Raw genomic sequence first — 17,303 nt, 5'->3', positions numbered from 1 at the left:
TGTCCCTCAGCTCTTCAGCTCAAGGCTAGCGCTCTACCACTTGAGCCACAGCACCACTTCTGGCTTTTTTTTCTTTTTGCTTATGTGGTGCTGAAGAATCGAACCCAGGGCCTCAGGCATGCAAGGCAAGCGCTCTACCACTGAGCCACCTACCCAGCCCTATATAATCTTCTTTAATGGACTTCAACATTTGCAGGTTTTGCTACTTGTGGAATTACTGGAACAAATTCTCTGTGCACATAAAGTGACCACTAGACACAGAAATAATGCTGATTTTACATATTGATCTTCATACTATGCCACTGATAAATTACCTTATTAATTTAAATAGATGCCCTTTGAATAGAATTACATTTATTCCTTCCTTTCCAATTCATATGCATTTTAATACTTTTCTTGTTTGTGAAGTGGCAGAATTTCTAGTATAATGTTTTTGACTGGTGAGATGGAATATTTTTGTCTTGCTCTCAATCTTGAAAGCAATATGCTTTATCAGCATATTTTCCCTTCAGTGAATGTGAATGCTTCATGCAGATTTGCAGTAATATTTAGTTCATAACATTTGGCACAGTGACTTCTAAAATATGAATCAATTGATTTTGCTTATTACTATAGTCCATATATTTTAAAACATTGATGATTTTTCTTTTTTCATTTTAACTATTGGATGATGAGTATTAGAATATTCAACTATAATTATGAAATTACTTTTTCTCTGTTAGATTTTTCCCCTTTGGTGTTGAAGAGTGGTGTTAAAGTCTCACATTTGCCTAGCTGTATATCAACCCCTTTATTTTTAATTTGTTTCTGAGACAAGATCTTACTAATTTCCCAGAAAGCTTCAAACTCATGACCTTTAGCCTCTGTACCTTGAGATTATAGACATGTACCACCACATGCAGGTGCTTTTTTTAGTTTATGAATTTTATGAAGTTTATGAATGTTAAAACAAATTTAGAACCATCAGGCCTTCCTCATAAATTCCCCTTTAGATTTATCAAATATGGCTCTTGTAATTCTTCTGCAGCAAGTCTTACAACTTACGTTTTCTAGTACATTACAGCCATATCACCATTTTTATATCTGTATGTTACCTACTCCCCTTTCCTTTCCTTTAGTCAGTGTGTGCCTTGCGTTCAATGCACATTTCTGGAGGAAACATATAGATAAGTAAACATATAGATAACTAACTTTTTTGAAAAAAATTATTCTACTATCTTTGAAAACTAACTGAACTACTTATTTTATTCACATTTAATGAAATTATTAATATGAGTTTATTTCCTTTGACCATTCAGAGTCTGTATGTCTCTTGCTATCTTCATGTAGTACTCTGAATAAATTAATAAAAGTTTCTTTGTTGAGTAACTTTCTAGAATGTTTTTGTGCATATTAAAATATACAATTTCATCATATCAGTGCTATTTAGGATCAATTTACTACTTAAGAGGTCAACCGCCCTTCACACTTTATGCTCTTGGAGGTCTTTACTCGCTTATCATTTCCAAATTCTCTAGTGTTATATATTTAGAGCTTTTGATTTCAATTAATCTCATCCTATGTGGTATTTTCAGATTTTAATTCTGAGTAACATGTCACTATATTATCCCATTGCTTTCCACTGGTTATTGTTTATAGTGGGGAGCAAATGTAGTGTATGACAGTGTACTCCAGTTTCACTGAGAGTTTTCTGCAGTTATATTGAGGCATGCTTTGATGTGACTTTTTAAAATTTTTCTTTTGAATTAGTATATATTTATAATACAGGAGGATTTCATTATGATTCCATTGATGCATTGAGTGTATTCAAATCAAACTCACCACCTCCATTATATTTCATTGGTCTTCCTCTTTCTTCTGGCTTAGTATGTTGTATAATTGTGTGTGTGTGTATACACACACAGACATATATATACACATATATATCTATATCCACCTATACCTGTCTGTATCTATAGATATAGATCTATCTGTATCTATAGATATCTATATATACATAGATGTAGAAAATTCTAATGCTGCAAGACAAGCACCAGTCAATCCTCAAAAAAATTTCCAGAATGATCTATCAGGACTATGAGTTCATGTTCTATGTTCCATATTACAATTTTATATTGTTTCTCATGTGACATTTTACTTATTAATCTATCTGGGTCTCCATATTAAAATATGGTAAACTAGATGACTCAATCAGCAGGTATTTATTTTCTCCTGTTTCCTGAGATTAAATGGGACATCATGGTAACCACATAGTGAGGGCTCTCTTCCCCACTTGCAAATGTCAATTTCCTCCCTCTGTTTTCACTTGGTGGCTTCAAGATGTGGTCATCCTGATCTCAGTATTCCCCTAAGTGAAATACCAGGTACACATTACTCCCTCTGCCTTGGGACCAAATTCCAGGTTTTGATGCTTAACTCTTGCAAATTTATTTCAAATTCTTTTAAATCCAATTAAGTATTATTCCTATTCTATTCCTTAGAGCCTATGAAACATTTACTTTAAAACCTTATCTTTCTTTATTAATGCCAGTGATATACTCTCCAGAAATTAGTGTATCAGGTAAAGGCAAAGGTTTTCTTCCTTTGTGAATTATTTTAGGCTCTCCATAGTGGTATAGACATTCTTAAATGTCTATAATGTCTAAAATGTCTTAAATATTTAAAATAAATTACATTGATCTTTAACATTGGAACTCTGTTTTTAAGAATTGAAAATATATGGCCTTGGAGCATTATCTTTAGTTACTTGAAGAGTTTCTAGTTTTTTTAATACAGTTTATGTTAAAATAATTTTTATTAATTTAGAAAAGACAATCAATGTCTGTGAGAAAGCAGACTTTCTTTGGGATTTTCTTTTGTGGTCATTGTGAGCAATTGCTTTTTCCTGTACTTAGGTTCACATTCTTTCTCTATTCTAAAACTTAGACTGACATCTAGCCTTGACAATCATAGTATGTTTTATTTTCCTGAGGGGAGAATAACTTATAATGCTGTTTAGTTTTGTACTACTGGTGTGTTGGTGAATTTTTGAACTGTGTGCTAACTGCAATAAATTATATGAACCGACAAAAATATATTTTGTATCATGATATTTCTCTACAGCTTTTATTGGTGAAAGTCCACAAATCTATAATAAAGACAGGAGTGATGTCGTATAGATGTTGTCAAATTCCTCTGATGATAATACAAGTTTTAATTAAAGTTTTGATTTGCTAAATTCTTCTGATGTACTATTAACTTAGGCAATATTACAAACCTTTGTTGCTCTAAATTACTTTAAATTCACTGGGTGTCTAATTGCTAAAACTGAATGCAAAGCAAGTAGTAAGATATCTCATTTTTTAAGCTAGAGGTGAAATTAATAGTCACAGATACGTTTTTGCTTCATTTAACCCTGTTTTCCTTGGTTATGGAAGGGGATTAGACTATGATGGATGTTTTTAGTTCAGTATTTCATAGATACAGCAGTCTCATTCATAGTTAGGCTGTGTTCAGAATGTCCTTAAAATAACAGGAAATACTGTTTCCTGTGGAAAAATTCTTCCCTCTGAATGTGGGAGAAAATGGAGTTTTTCCTGATAGCAAAGCTGATGAGACAACATATCTGTGGTTGTATTACACAATAGAAAGATATATTATATTGGCAAAATGATGTATAAATTCTTAGTGAACATAGTCATTTGTGGAGAAGTCCATGCAGAAATCACCAATGAAAATGAGGAATACACAAAGATCTCAGAATTAAGGACCGTGTGAACAAATGCATAAAATCCTAAAATTTGTAATGGATGGTCGTAGGTGTTATAGTCCAATTTAAATTGCATTTAAAGTACCTTGTAGACTTGAGAAAGAGATAAACCAATATATTTTCTTTGGAATATAAACAAATAGTTTGTGAATATATGGCACTGAAAATTATGTATATTTTATAATACATGAAGAACACCAACATTTATAAATTCACAGTAAGACAGATCTTCTAGGAAATTAATTCCAAGAATAGGGGAAGTGAAATGAGTGGAAAAGAGGCAGAAGTCAAAGGTCAAATAAAAGGCTATTATTATATCCAAGGAGAGAATAAATGAATAGGTAGAACTGAAAGATTTTAATAGGTTCAAGATATTCTGTAAATGTAAATCTGATAGTTTTTGAGATTACTTCTTGTTCTCTTGCTCATTTCTTGTATAGCACCTCACATTCAGTAGGTTCTCACAGATAGTTGTCAATTTCCTGAGTGTGCAGTTTATCAGTTGAGAGATAAGTGCATAACTATTGTTTTATACTCAATTGCAACTATAGTTCATGCAATAAACTGACTTAATATTTTCTATTTTTACTTTTTGATAAACATGTCACTCTTTTAATATTTTTTATTTAGAAGAATCTAATGTTATCACCCATTGATCAAATTCCTAAATGTTTTATAAATTAAATATCATATATCTGTTTGTATGCAATTTCTGGAAATTACAAGGGTACCCTAGTTTTACTTCATGGACTGTATAAGAAGCAGTGATTATTACTTAAAATTTATCTAAATTTTAGAGTGATAAATATCTATGATTATGTTGTAATATGACAATTTCTAAATTTTATTTAAGTAGCTAATTAAAAGCTAAACATAAAGAGATGGTTACTTTTCACATTCATGTTTCCCAAATTGTTAATAAATTTCAATCTTCTTAGATATTAACATATCCAAACAGAAACATTTCATGAGAAATAATAGGTAAAATAGTTTCTGTGAACATGATTGTAGAAACTTAGAGATAACATCTTGGTTGCTATATGTTGCTATATTATGAATATGAATTAAAGCAATTAGAAAGGTATAGACTAGTCTAACTTTTTAAATCAATACTGTATTTTTAATCACTAATAGCTTTGTTCTTTATTTTAAAAAATGATAAAACATATTTTCATTCATATCCACTATTGTCATTTAATACTGTCCACAGTTTCTCTATCATCTGGTCTCTTGTATAATCAAGCCCTGGAGATTTCTTGTCACTGCCGCAGTATATAATGGGAATAATTTTTCAGTATTAAGGAATCACCTGAAGTCTTTGGCAATGGGCAATTCATCTCAACATATGGTACTCATGCAAGCTATCATTCCTCCCCCTCCCAGGTTGCTTTCCCTCACTGGCTCTATCTTTACACCTGGACATTTGTTCCAATTAGCTCCTCAGGAGACACATGCAAAACAGTCCAGCAATTTTTCTGAAGTGTGAGAATCTACATATTCATTGGTTCAGCATGAAGATCAATGATAAGGCAGTTGTATTCACCTTGCAGCATTTTGAAATAATGGCTTATAATATGTGTTTGTTATTTTATATGAACTGGGTAGCTTAAAAATATTGTCTTACAACTTTGGAGGAATTCAGAAAACGTAAGGCAAGGTGTTGACAGGATTCTCCTTCCAGCTGAGTCCTTAGACGGGAGTAGGCTCTTTGCCTAGTCTAGATTCTGCTGCTGGCAGAAGTTCTTCAGCTTGTATTAAATGATTCTATTCTGATATTGCCTTTTCTTCCTCAGACACCCTTGGTATTCTCTTAAGGTCATAACTTACTGCATCTGGAGCTCATCTAAATAATCCAGAACAAATTAATTCTATCAAATTCCAAAAGATAGCCATATTTTCTTCCACACAATGTAATTTTCATCGGTTCAGGGATTGGGAGTTAGGCATATTCTCTGGGGCATCATCAGTTAACTCAGTACAAAAAAATCTATTTTCAATTTGAACCACACTTTGGTCCCCCCTGACTTCATCTATTTTCCTGTTTGGAAGAATAATTAGTAATTCTTGTGTTAATCATGGTACGTATTTAATCACTCTGTAGTTACTGAGTTCCTTTTGTGGCTCAAGCTTTGTGTAAGGAAAACAGCATAGTTATATGCTCTACATTCAATCTTTCTATCAAATAATAAAGTTAGATATTTTAAAGTATTTAAGAATACATTTTCAAAAATGAAAATCAGAAAGTTTTGAACATGCCAAAAAGTGCAATTCATGCCCGGTTGAATTGTTAATGGTACAGAAATCCATGAAAATAAAAATTTTATGTGTATGTACTGGTATATAAATTCATATGGATAAGTGCTTGGAATTTCTTGTTTATAAATACATTAATTCTAGTAAATCAAAGTGCCACGTTATTCTTTAGACCTTGAAACATTTTCTTGGAGGAAAACATGATTAATGGGCCTTGATTCCTATTATATCTCTCCTCAAATCATAAGAAACAGCTATAACTTTATCATAAATAATTACATAAATATATGTAAATGCACCATATTTTGTAATATTGTCATTTCTATTATTTATCATGGTCAGACCTAAAAATGAGTTATGCCCTCAGGCCAGTAGATACATTATTTCAACCCTGCCCTGTGGTATTTCTCAAATATTTTCACATTCTCTCTACATTTGCCTAACAGGAAAATATTCTTGTACCCTCTGATGTCACATGTCACATACACAGGAATGAACTCAAAGCATAAAAGAATAAACATATTGACTTTTCTATTTTCTACATTCTGAGGTGTAGTCAAGTCACTTTTTAGGGGAATGCCTATAATTAAACATGCATGGTAACTAAAGGAGTAACAGTCAACTTGGTAAAATAATTGTAATAACAAAGAATTCAAATTTACTTCATTAATTAAGGTCTCAAGGTTTCAGGAAGTAAAAATAACTGTCTTCAAAATCTGTATATTAGATTAAGGGCATAGGCATTGTTCTATATTTTCCATTCTGTAGCTCTCTTATGCTATCATAGAGGAGTTTTCCTGGTGGAAAATTCATAGATTCCTAACACTGTATTTTAGTACAGGAAGACAATTGTCTTGCAAAGATAAGATCCTTCCAGATAAAAGTCTATGGAAACTTCTGTATACACACACACACACACACACACACACACACACACACACACGTATGCCTGTATGTATCTATTTTGGTAACTCAGTCGTTTCTTTTTCTGCTTTTCAAAAGAATATTTCATTGTATGTGCAGATCTTGAAACAATAAGATTAGCCTGAATATTGCAAAGCACACATTGATAAAAATGCATGTGACTATTTCTTCCTCTTCTATGAGAAAATAATATTTCATTGCATGTGGAGATCTTGAAACAATAAGATTGACCTCAATATTGCAAAGCACAAATTGATAAAAATGCATGTGGCTATTTCTTCTACCTCTATGAGAAAACTCATAACAGGTTTATTCCCTCCCACAGGTAACAAAATCTCTGTGGTACACACCATGGATTTGGAATGGAAAAATAGAGCTTAAACTTTCTTCAGGTTTTAACTTATCTTCTACTTCAAATATTGAGCTTGAATCACATAGTAGGCAGCACATGAAAGTTGTGTTAGATATAGTATGAATCTAAACCTTTAAGCCCAAACTTAGAAAAACAAGGTGACCCTAGAACATTAATTATATGTAAGGACAGAATAGTGGAAGAAATGGAATTTATTATATAGTGCATTTATGTTTTTGACATTTAGGGAATGAAAATCAGATCCTTTGTACTAACACATGGAAAAGAGTTGCTTTGGAAATATTTTTAATCCAGACCATTTAAACTGCTTGTTTAATTGTCTATCGTTTCCTTTTTGTAAATATTATTAAATTAGCAGTTAGATCATCATATAAATTTATATTGTCCTAGAAACAGTTTATGTCAAGAATCAAAATAGAAAAGCCTTATATTTAAATGATCCATAATCAAAAATATTATCAAGTCAGGAGATAGCAACATAAAGCAGGGAAGACTTCTTTTTTTTGCCAGTGCTGGGGCTTGAATCTGGGCTTGGGCACTGTCCCTCAGCTCTTCAGCTCAAGGCTAGTGCTCTACCACTTAAACTGCTGCGCCACTTCTGGTTTTTTTTTTTTGTGTGTGTGTGTATGTGGTACTAAGGAATCGAACCCAGGGCTTCATGCATGCTAGGCGAGCACTCTACCACTAAGCCACATTTCCAGCCCTTCTTTGTTGAGTCAGGCATATGTTCTTAATTTAATGTTACATGTCAGGAAACAAAAGTGACTCAAAGCAAATTCATATGCAGAGAATTCTATAGTAGTTAAAAGGTTAATATTATAAATTGGATATTTTAATCATTTTTAATTGTCCTTCACCTAATAAAATCTCTCCATATATTAGCACAGTCACTCCCACTACTAAAATTAACTGTATTGGATAAAGCAAGGATGAAAATGTGAATTTTCTTTTCATATAGCCTTAACAATGGCTCAAATTTAACAACTTTGCTTTAGATTATGAAATAATTTAGACAAGGATTTAAGACTATACAGAGAGAAAATGTTAAGAAGAAAATTATATGAGGTACAAGTTCTACTTCTTTTCAACTTTTTATATGCCATATACAAATTTATTGATTTTCTTTAATACATTTATGAGTAAGACACTGTAAGTTGCGCAGTAATAACAACAACAAAATCCCAAAAAATAAAAAATAAAATAAACATACCTGTTATTAACACCAGGTGTCTATTCACTTTTGCAATCTGATCTAAACGGTGTGTTATAGTATTACTGAAATACTCAAAATATCCAATCTCATCATTCGCTTCCTGTGCTTTTCTCATAAACTTCTGCTTCATGTCATGGGCACAAAGGCTATTTTCTCTACGAATAGAGACTTACAAATAAAAAAGTAGAAGTTCCATGGCTTTATAAAACATTTTCACTCTTCCACTGGCATAAGCCTAAGATATTTTGGCCTGAGAAGATGAAACGTATTGAAAAACAAAATATCTCAAATCGCACCTGTGATAAGAAAGCTGCATCTCCCAGCCCCGGCTTCATTGATGATGCTGCAATTGTAAACTCCGTAGTGTTCATTGGAAAGACTCTTCACTGGATACTCTGTGTATTCCTGAGAGTCAAACTGACCGGTTCGTAACAGCTTATTACCCAAGCGCCATTCATAGGTCAGCACCCGGATCGGGTAGGCTCTCAGTACCCTGCAGCTCATAGTGACACTGCGATCCTGTCCTTGCCGAATTTCCAGGAATGCTGGTTCTACCGCAGGAGGATCTGTAACGTAAAAACCAATCAAAGATGAGTCAGTCAATGATGGAATCTCACTGGCTATTCTTTTTATGTGAATCCATTTTTAACCAACCCATGTCACTGACAAAGAGGGAGGTGGGTCGAGAGCAGAGGTAAGTTAAGGAACTGAATCTTCTGAGCATGAGCAATGAGTCAGTCCCATGGCCTTAAAAAGTATTTGCAGTTAAACAAGCAAAATTGTTGCTGTCTTGTTGTGGTTTCATACAGTTCTCAGAAAGAAAACATTGTCATGGCACCAGAATGAAATACAGTGTCCCGCATCTTGTATGTACATTTTCCTAATTTGGGGGAGGGAAGGGAAGAAACCAAATGCTTAAATAGGGATACAGGTTGATCCATTGTAACAATGAGATCTAGAAGATACTGTGCTGAAAATGAACTTTACAATTTCGGCAGGTGGGAGAGGAGGGAGTAGTTTGGGAAGTGGGAAGGAAAGGATGGTAGGGGAAAAACAAAGGAGGAGGCAACAATGCTTGATAGGAAATGTACTCATTACCTTACCCATGTAACTGTAACCTCTCTGTACAGTATTTTTACAATAAAAATGAGTTGAAAGAAAAAACATGTCATGACTGCTTATGTATATAACCATCAATGATACTCTTGATGTAGAACAAAGAAAGAATATAGCAAAGGCTTCGACTAGAAAGCAAATTTGAAGGAGATAATGCTATTGGCTTGAGTCAGTGAATTGTAATGTTTCCCTTGTAAATCTCAGTCTTTTGGCTCCTGAATACTCATGGATTAATAGAATAGGTAACATAATTTTATGAGTATTTTCTATTTAGTTTGATGTCATTTGGCTGCAATTCATCATATCATGGGAAACCTTAAGCAAACTTGGCAAATTATACTTCAGGTAAGAAGTTATTTTCTACTCATTGCAAAGCCTTATTGCTCTGGTATAATTTTGACTTTTTTATGTAACTAAACTTGTTGCTTTACGTACCCAACCTCTTTTAGTTTGGATGAGGTTTCCAATATTTATTTATTTACTTAATTTATTTTTTGTTGGTCATGGAGCTTGAACTCTGGGCCTGGGCATTGTCCCTGATTTCTTCAGCCCAAGGCCAGCACTCTATTGCTTCAGCCACAGCATCACTTCTGGTTTTTTGGTGGTTAATTGGAGCTAAGAGTCTCATGGGCTTTCCTGCCTGGGCTGGCTTTGAACTGCAACCCTCAGATATCAGCCTTCTGAGTAGCTAGGATTACAGGCATGAGTCACTGGCGCCCAGCTCCAATATTTATAATACAACTCATTTAAAGTGCACAAGAACTGGATACCTATAATCCTAGCTACTCAGGAGGTTGAGAGCTAAAGATCATAGTCTGAAACCAGTATGATATAAAAGTCTATGAGAGCCTTATCTCTAATTCACCAGAAAACAAAACAAAACAAAACAAAACTGGAAATGGAGCTGCGATACAAATGGTAGAGTGAAGGCCTTTACCAAAAAAGCCAAGGGACAATACCTGGTTTCTGAGTTCAAGACTTAGTACCTACCTACACAGACATAGATACACACACACACACACACACACACAAGTAAGCAAACAAAAATGCACAAAATATGTTCTGTGATTATTTAAAATACATAGAATAAAATCCTTTCCTTAAGATTTTCCATGGTTGTAGTATATAAAAATTTCTTATTGGGCCCTGTTAATATAGTTCATTGATTCTATCAAGGAAACCGCAAATAATCAGTGCCATACTATACATCACAATGCCATACCTAACTGGATTTGTAAGACCCTTCTGTGAATTGCATTCTCTCTTCCTTTGTCTCTGCTCTGTCTCTGCCTCTCTCTCTCTCTCTAAACTGTACATGATATTATAACTGTATATAACTGTACATGATATTATGTTGTAGAAAAACCCTACAAGTACCTAGTCTGCTATTCTTCACATGTTATTTTGCCCATGTTTTAATATCACTCAACTTTCTCAATACTCTGTTGGCACATCCTTCTTGCTTCTTTAGCATATATATGACTACATATATATATATGACTACATTTATATGCATATATATATATATATATATATATATAGCTCAAGGCTAGTAGCACATACTTTTAAACTACCCTATTAATTCAAGTATCATTCATTTAGTCAATCTGGTCTGTAGAGAAAGAAAGTTTAGATGTGCAAGAACAATTGTCTTCATTTTTTTATGGTGTTACACAATGAAGTATGAAAGGAAGTTCTTGAAGATAGAAAAGGCTTTTGAAGAAAGATGATATTCAAACTCTGTCTTCAAGGATCCACAGAAAGTAGTCAAGGCATAGCAAAGGTGTTCCAGACACAGGAAAAATGGTCAGAGTGATTAAATGGATTAGCATAGTGAGAGCATAAAGTTCAGAGGACTGAGGGGATTAACTTAGAATAGTGGTCAATGTCTTTTAAAGGGTATTAGTTGTTTTAAAATGTCCTGTAGGCTGTCTCCTGTTTATTTTACTTAATTCAATGCTATCCTATTAAAGACACACAAATTCTAAATTGCATGTGTTGAAGCTTTTGTTACTATGAACTAATCTTTATCTCTATGCTTCACTTCCTAGAAATTTTATTTTGTGCAATACAGAGTGACACAGAAATTCTCTTAAATAATATTTAATTGCTATTTTACATATTCTTATGCATTCATTTATCCTTTTGCTTATAAGCTTCTGTTTTGGATGTATGTTGTGTTATTTCAAGAGGGTATGGCAATACTTTAATGTTACCCAGAGCAGTTAGCATTTCATTACTTTATACTTACTGTAACAACTAATATATTTGGGTACAAATAAACTTTTTATTTTGTGCTTTAATATTGTTTAATATTTAATTTGTGCTTTAATATGTTGTTCTGCTTTGCTTTTGATGTCCATTTTTAAGATTGTGTACATAATGATTCCAACCAACTCTGTATTAGTAGTTGAGAATTTACTTAATATTCTATTATACTTTATTCATTCTTATTAAGCTATTCTTCATTTCACTGTTTCAGTGGATGGTTCATTCTGATATTTAAACTTTACCTCTCTAGATGAAGAGTTAATAAAGAATCTCCTAAACCAAATTTTATAAATCACTGTATGTATTCCTAATTACAATCATCCCATAGATTTTTATTTATAAAAAGCTCTATTGTGAAAACATCTAAAATTCCTGATTCATTGGCTGTAGCCCAATTTGGTTGTTGCCAAATCATCACCGATTGAAACCAATGTACATGAGTGGTGTAAAGAAATGATGTTCACTAGGAGAACATTCTTCAGCTCTCTTTCTGGAGAAGGAGGGAGGAGTTCAGTGCAGACTGATGGTGTCCTTACTATGGCTCCAGACACAGGAAACCATTTTGTCCCTTCCATACTTATTGGAACTTAATATTTCAGAGCTAGAGAGATTTGAAGTGATAACAAATTTAAAGATAGAGCTATTGGTATGAAATGTTAACGTGAGTGAAGAATCAAATAGAAATAAAAAAAATACACATTTGCTCTCAAGCCATATTTATGTTTATAGAAAAATTAAAAGGGTTTATATCTATTTTCTTAAGAATATTTTAAATTACCAAAGTAATTAATTTTAATGTACTCACTATCTTGCCCATGTAATTGTAACCCCTCTGTACAGTATTTTCACAATAAAAAATTAATTTTACCTAACAGGGTACATCCTAGAATAAATGTTTAATTTTTCTTAGAATGATTTTTTTGAGAATTCTGTGAATGTGTCTGACCTTGTGCATTATTTCAAACAATGAGCATGCAAGCATTCCCTCTCTGCATGTAATTGGCTTATTTGACCAGATTGGATGACTCTGTCTGTTCAGTAATTAATGGCCTACAAGACTGTCTGAGAGTGTCAGGGTAAAATTCTTCAAATGTAGTATATGTTCATTAAATTGAATACAATCTGTATTGGAAAGCATCCGTAAGTTCAATGGTTATTTTACTTAAAAGGCAGCCCAAACTAGTTGGATTTCAGGCCGTTTTTTTTACCTAAAAAAGATATTAAATGCACTAATTACAGTTCAGTATTATCTCTGTGAAAAATTTCTCCTGATATAAGGTTCATTTTTAGAATACTATTAGTTATGAATGTATATGATATTTCATGCCCACCTAGTGAAAAGCAACCATTTTTGCAGTTATGTTGTGTAAATGTTTAGATGCAATACAAATAACCTGCAGGTGTTAAAAGATAGCTAACTATTCTGGCTGAATCAATATATCATGGTCTGAGATATTCAGCAGCATTTTATGCAATATTTAATATTAATACAATTGTAAATGAAAATATTGTGGAAAACACATATTTGAAATGCTTCAAAGTAGGACTACTTAAGAGAAATAAGTAGGACTAAATATAGTGGTTCACACCTTTAATGCCTGCGACTAAGGAAGTAGTGACTGGGAAGACTGCCTAGGAAAACAATTAATAAGTTCATATCAAAAATTTAAACTTGGGCTGGCCACCGGTGGCTCATGCCTGTAATTCTAGCTACTCAAGAGGCTAAGATCCAATGACTGTGGTTTAAAGCCAACCTGGGCAGGAAAGTCCATGAGACTCTTATCTCCAATAAACCAAAAAACTGGAAGTGGTTCTGTGGCTCAAGTAATAGGGCATTTCCCTTGAGCTGAAGAGCTGAGGGACAGTGCCCAGTGCCAGAATTCAAGCCCCATGACAGACAAAAAATAAATAAATAATAAAAAATTAACTTGGTATAGTGGTGCATGTCAGCAAGCCCTGAGGCACAGGTAGGAGGATTGTAGTATAAATTCATGCTGGGCATAAAACACAAGATTTTATACAAAAATTAAGTAAAGCAAAAAGATCTACAGCATGGTTCAAGTAGTAGAGCATCTGACTAACAAGTATAAAGACTTGAGTTAAGGCCGTAGTACTGAAACAGGAAGAGAGAGAGAAAGAGAGAGAGAGAGAGAGAGAGGGAGACACAGACACAGACACAGAGAGAGACAGAGAGACAGAGACAGACAGAGACAGAGAGATTAAGAGAAATAAGTACCATGTTTTATTAAACTAAATGAAAGGAAAATTATACAATTATACAAAATGTATTCGCCTATTGAAATGTTTCAAAAGTCAAAATTTCAGTACTATCTCACTACATGTACAAATGATGTGAGATGATTAAAGTAAATGACACTTGTTGACATTGAATATTTGTTAAGATCTCAAGTATAGAGCTATGCCACTTGAGCCACAGTTCCACATCTGGCTTTTTGGTGGCTCACTGAAGATAAAAGAGCCTTATAAACTTTACTGCCTGAGATGTCTTCAAACTTTGATGCTCAAATCTCAGCTACACCTGAGTATCTAGGATTACAGGTATAAGATATGCTACGTGACAGAAGGACAAATAACCACCCCACCCCCCATTTGCCAGGCACCCGTGGCTCATGCCTGTAATCCTAGCTACTCAGGAGGCTGAGATCTGAAGATCTCAGGTCAATGCCAGCCCAAGCAGAAAAGTCCATGAGACACTTATCTCCAATTAACAACCAGAAAACCAGAAGTGGCTCTGTGGCTCAAGTGGTAGAGCACTTGCCTTGAGCGAAGGACCTCAGGGACAGTGCCCAGACTCAGAGTTCAAGCCCCATGACCAACCAAAACAATAACAGCAACAATAAACTCCTTATAGTAAACAGAAATGAAAGGAACTTATGTGGCCACTAAACAGAAGATGCTCAAAGAAATACCGCACACAGAAGAGAATCATAAACATAACCAAGAAAATAATAGGGAAAGTAAATCTCAGATGAATAGAGAAAGAAAAGAATAGTAAGAAAGTACCAAACAAAAAATTGCAGGAATTACTACATAATTTCAACTATAACATTAAACTATAATGGTTTCAATTCTCCAGTCAAAAGGTATAAAATAATGAATGAGAATATCAAGTATGACCTTGCTATTTGTTTCTTACAAGACATAATTTCATCTTACTGACAAAAACAAACATTGATGTAGAGTGAAAGAATGATAAAAGATCTACAAAACAAATGGACTTAAAAAACAGCAGGGATAGCTATATCCATATTTTATAATATGGACTTCAAAGCAAAACATTCAAAAGACTAAAACAATGTCATTTCATATTAATGAAGTGGACAATCTATCATGAGAAAATAACAATTGTTAATGTCCATGTGCCAAATATCTCTATAGTCAGATAAGCACAGGTAGACCTCAACACAACAACGAGAAACTTCAATACCCTAATCTTACCTGTAGACAGTTTATCCAATCACAAATCAGTAAGAACCCTCAGAATTAAAGGACAAATGGATTTGTTAGATACCTAAAGAGTATTTCATTCATCAGTTGTATAATATATATCTTATCAGCAGCTCATTCTTCCAAAATAGATCATATTGTAGGACATAAAACAAGTCTTAGCACATATTACAAAATTTAAGTATTTCTCACCATTATATGTGACTATGATAAAATAAATATAGAACTTGACAGAAAAAGAAATCACAGCATATATTTAAATACACGGAGACTCTACTATACTTGGTTGAATGATTAAGTAGGTCACTGAGGAAATAAATCAGGAAATCTAAAAGCTACTATGGTCTCATAAAAATGAACACACAATCTCCCAGAATGCAAAATAGTGTGAAGAGAAACATTTATAGCTATGTGCTACATCTATCTATCTATCTATCTATCTATCTATCTATCTATCTATCTATCTATCTACCTATCATCTATCACCTATTTTTAATAAATAGAAAAGTCTAATGATATGTCTCAAACATCTAGAAAATAAGAACAAAACAAATCTCAAATTAATGGATGAAAGAAATAATAAACCATAAAATAGAAATTAATAAATTGGAGACATAAAAAAATCTATATAAAACTCAGAAAAACTGGGTACTAGTAGATCACACCTGAAGTTATAGCTACATAGAATCTGAATCTGATTATCATATTCAAAGAAAGCCCAGGCAAGAAAGTCTTTGAGGCTGTCATCTCCAATTAACCACCAAAAAGCCAGAAGTGGAGCTATGGCTCAAGTGCCACACTCTGAGTTGAAGCCCAAGTGGACTGATACACAATAAATCAACAAGACAAAAAGTTGGTTCTTTAAAAGTATAAATATGATTGATCAACATTTAGCCATAATAACTAAGAAGAGGAGGTTAAAACATAAATAAATATGTAAAGTCAGAGGTAAAATTGGGATATCAGAAAAATATGAAAAACATCAAAAGATTATGAGAAAAATACCTGATACATTTCTGATACATTTCTACATGCAATTGGCCTACCAAAAACGGAGTCAAGAAATGATATTGGTTCTGCAATTTTTTCTCTCAATAAAAACAATCTAGGGCTCAACTTTTTTTGTCAGTTGTGGGGCTTGAACTCTGGGCCTAGGTGCTGTCCCTGAGCTCTTCAGCTCAAGGCAAGTGCTCTACCACTTGAGCCACAGTGTCACTTCTGGTTTTCTGGTGGTTAATTGGAGATGAGTCTCATGGACTTTTCTGTCCAGGCAGGCTTTGAGTCACGATCCTCAGATCTTACCCACCTGGGTAGCCACTGGCACCCACTTGGGCTCAACTTCTTTTGTGCCAAATTCTACTAACTTTTTACAGAAGAACTAACACCAATATTTCCCATGACTTTCTGAGATAGAAATATAAAGAACAGTCCCAATCTCATTCTAAGAAGCCAGTTGCACTCATTCTAAAACCAGGAAAGCAAATGGAATAGTGAATAAATCTCTTTAATGAGAGTGAAGGAAAATTCTCAATGAAATTCTTGCAAAGAGAATTCAATAACAGAAAGATCATAGACCATGATCACCTTGAGTTCATTTCAGAGATTTCAGATTTGTGCAGGTATTAATAAACATATTACAGCACATAGACAAAAAATAGGGTGAAGGAGGAAAAAATGCATGATCTCAAAAAACCTCTGACAAAATTAATCATCCTTTAATGATAAAATCATTGAAGAAATTAACAATACAGGAAATGTTCCTCAACATAATAAAAGATATATATTGACAAACTAATAGCCAATAATGTATTAAATGAGGAAACATTGAAATAATTTCTGATAAAGTGTAGAATGAGCAATGAAATTATTGAAAAGTACGACTTCTTCTTTTCACCTTTCCTTTCCCCATTCCTCCTCCTCCTCCTCCTCCTCCTCCT

The 17,303-nt window shown here is 33.5% G+C and overlaps 1 protein-coding gene across 2 annotated transcripts in view; it reads right to left on the bottom strand.

The window, feature by feature from the left end:
* The window catches only part of Mdga2 (MAM domain containing glycosylphosphatidylinositol anchor 2), a 715,797-nt gene that overhangs the window by 67,551 nt on the left and 630,943 nt on the right, over positions 1-17,303 (bottom strand). For both annotated transcript variants that reach the window (XM_013012262.1, XM_013012263.1), the window contains exon 9: positions 8,808-9,077. In XM_013012262.1, coding sequence (XP_012867716.1) covers positions 8,808-9,077 — 270 coding nt within the window. The remainder of the gene's footprint in view (positions 1-8,807; positions 9,078-17,303) is intronic.

Source organism: Dipodomys ordii, unplaced genomic scaffold (genome assembly GCF_000151885.1).
Source record: "Dipodomys ordii isolate 6190 unplaced genomic scaffold, Dord_2.0 Scaffold16, whole genome shotgun sequence".
Lineage (NCBI taxonomy): Eukaryota > Metazoa > Chordata > Mammalia > Rodentia > Heteromyidae > Dipodomys > Dipodomys ordii.
Note: the sequence above shows the minus strand (reverse complement) of the source record. Positions and strands in the feature narration are given on the sequence as shown.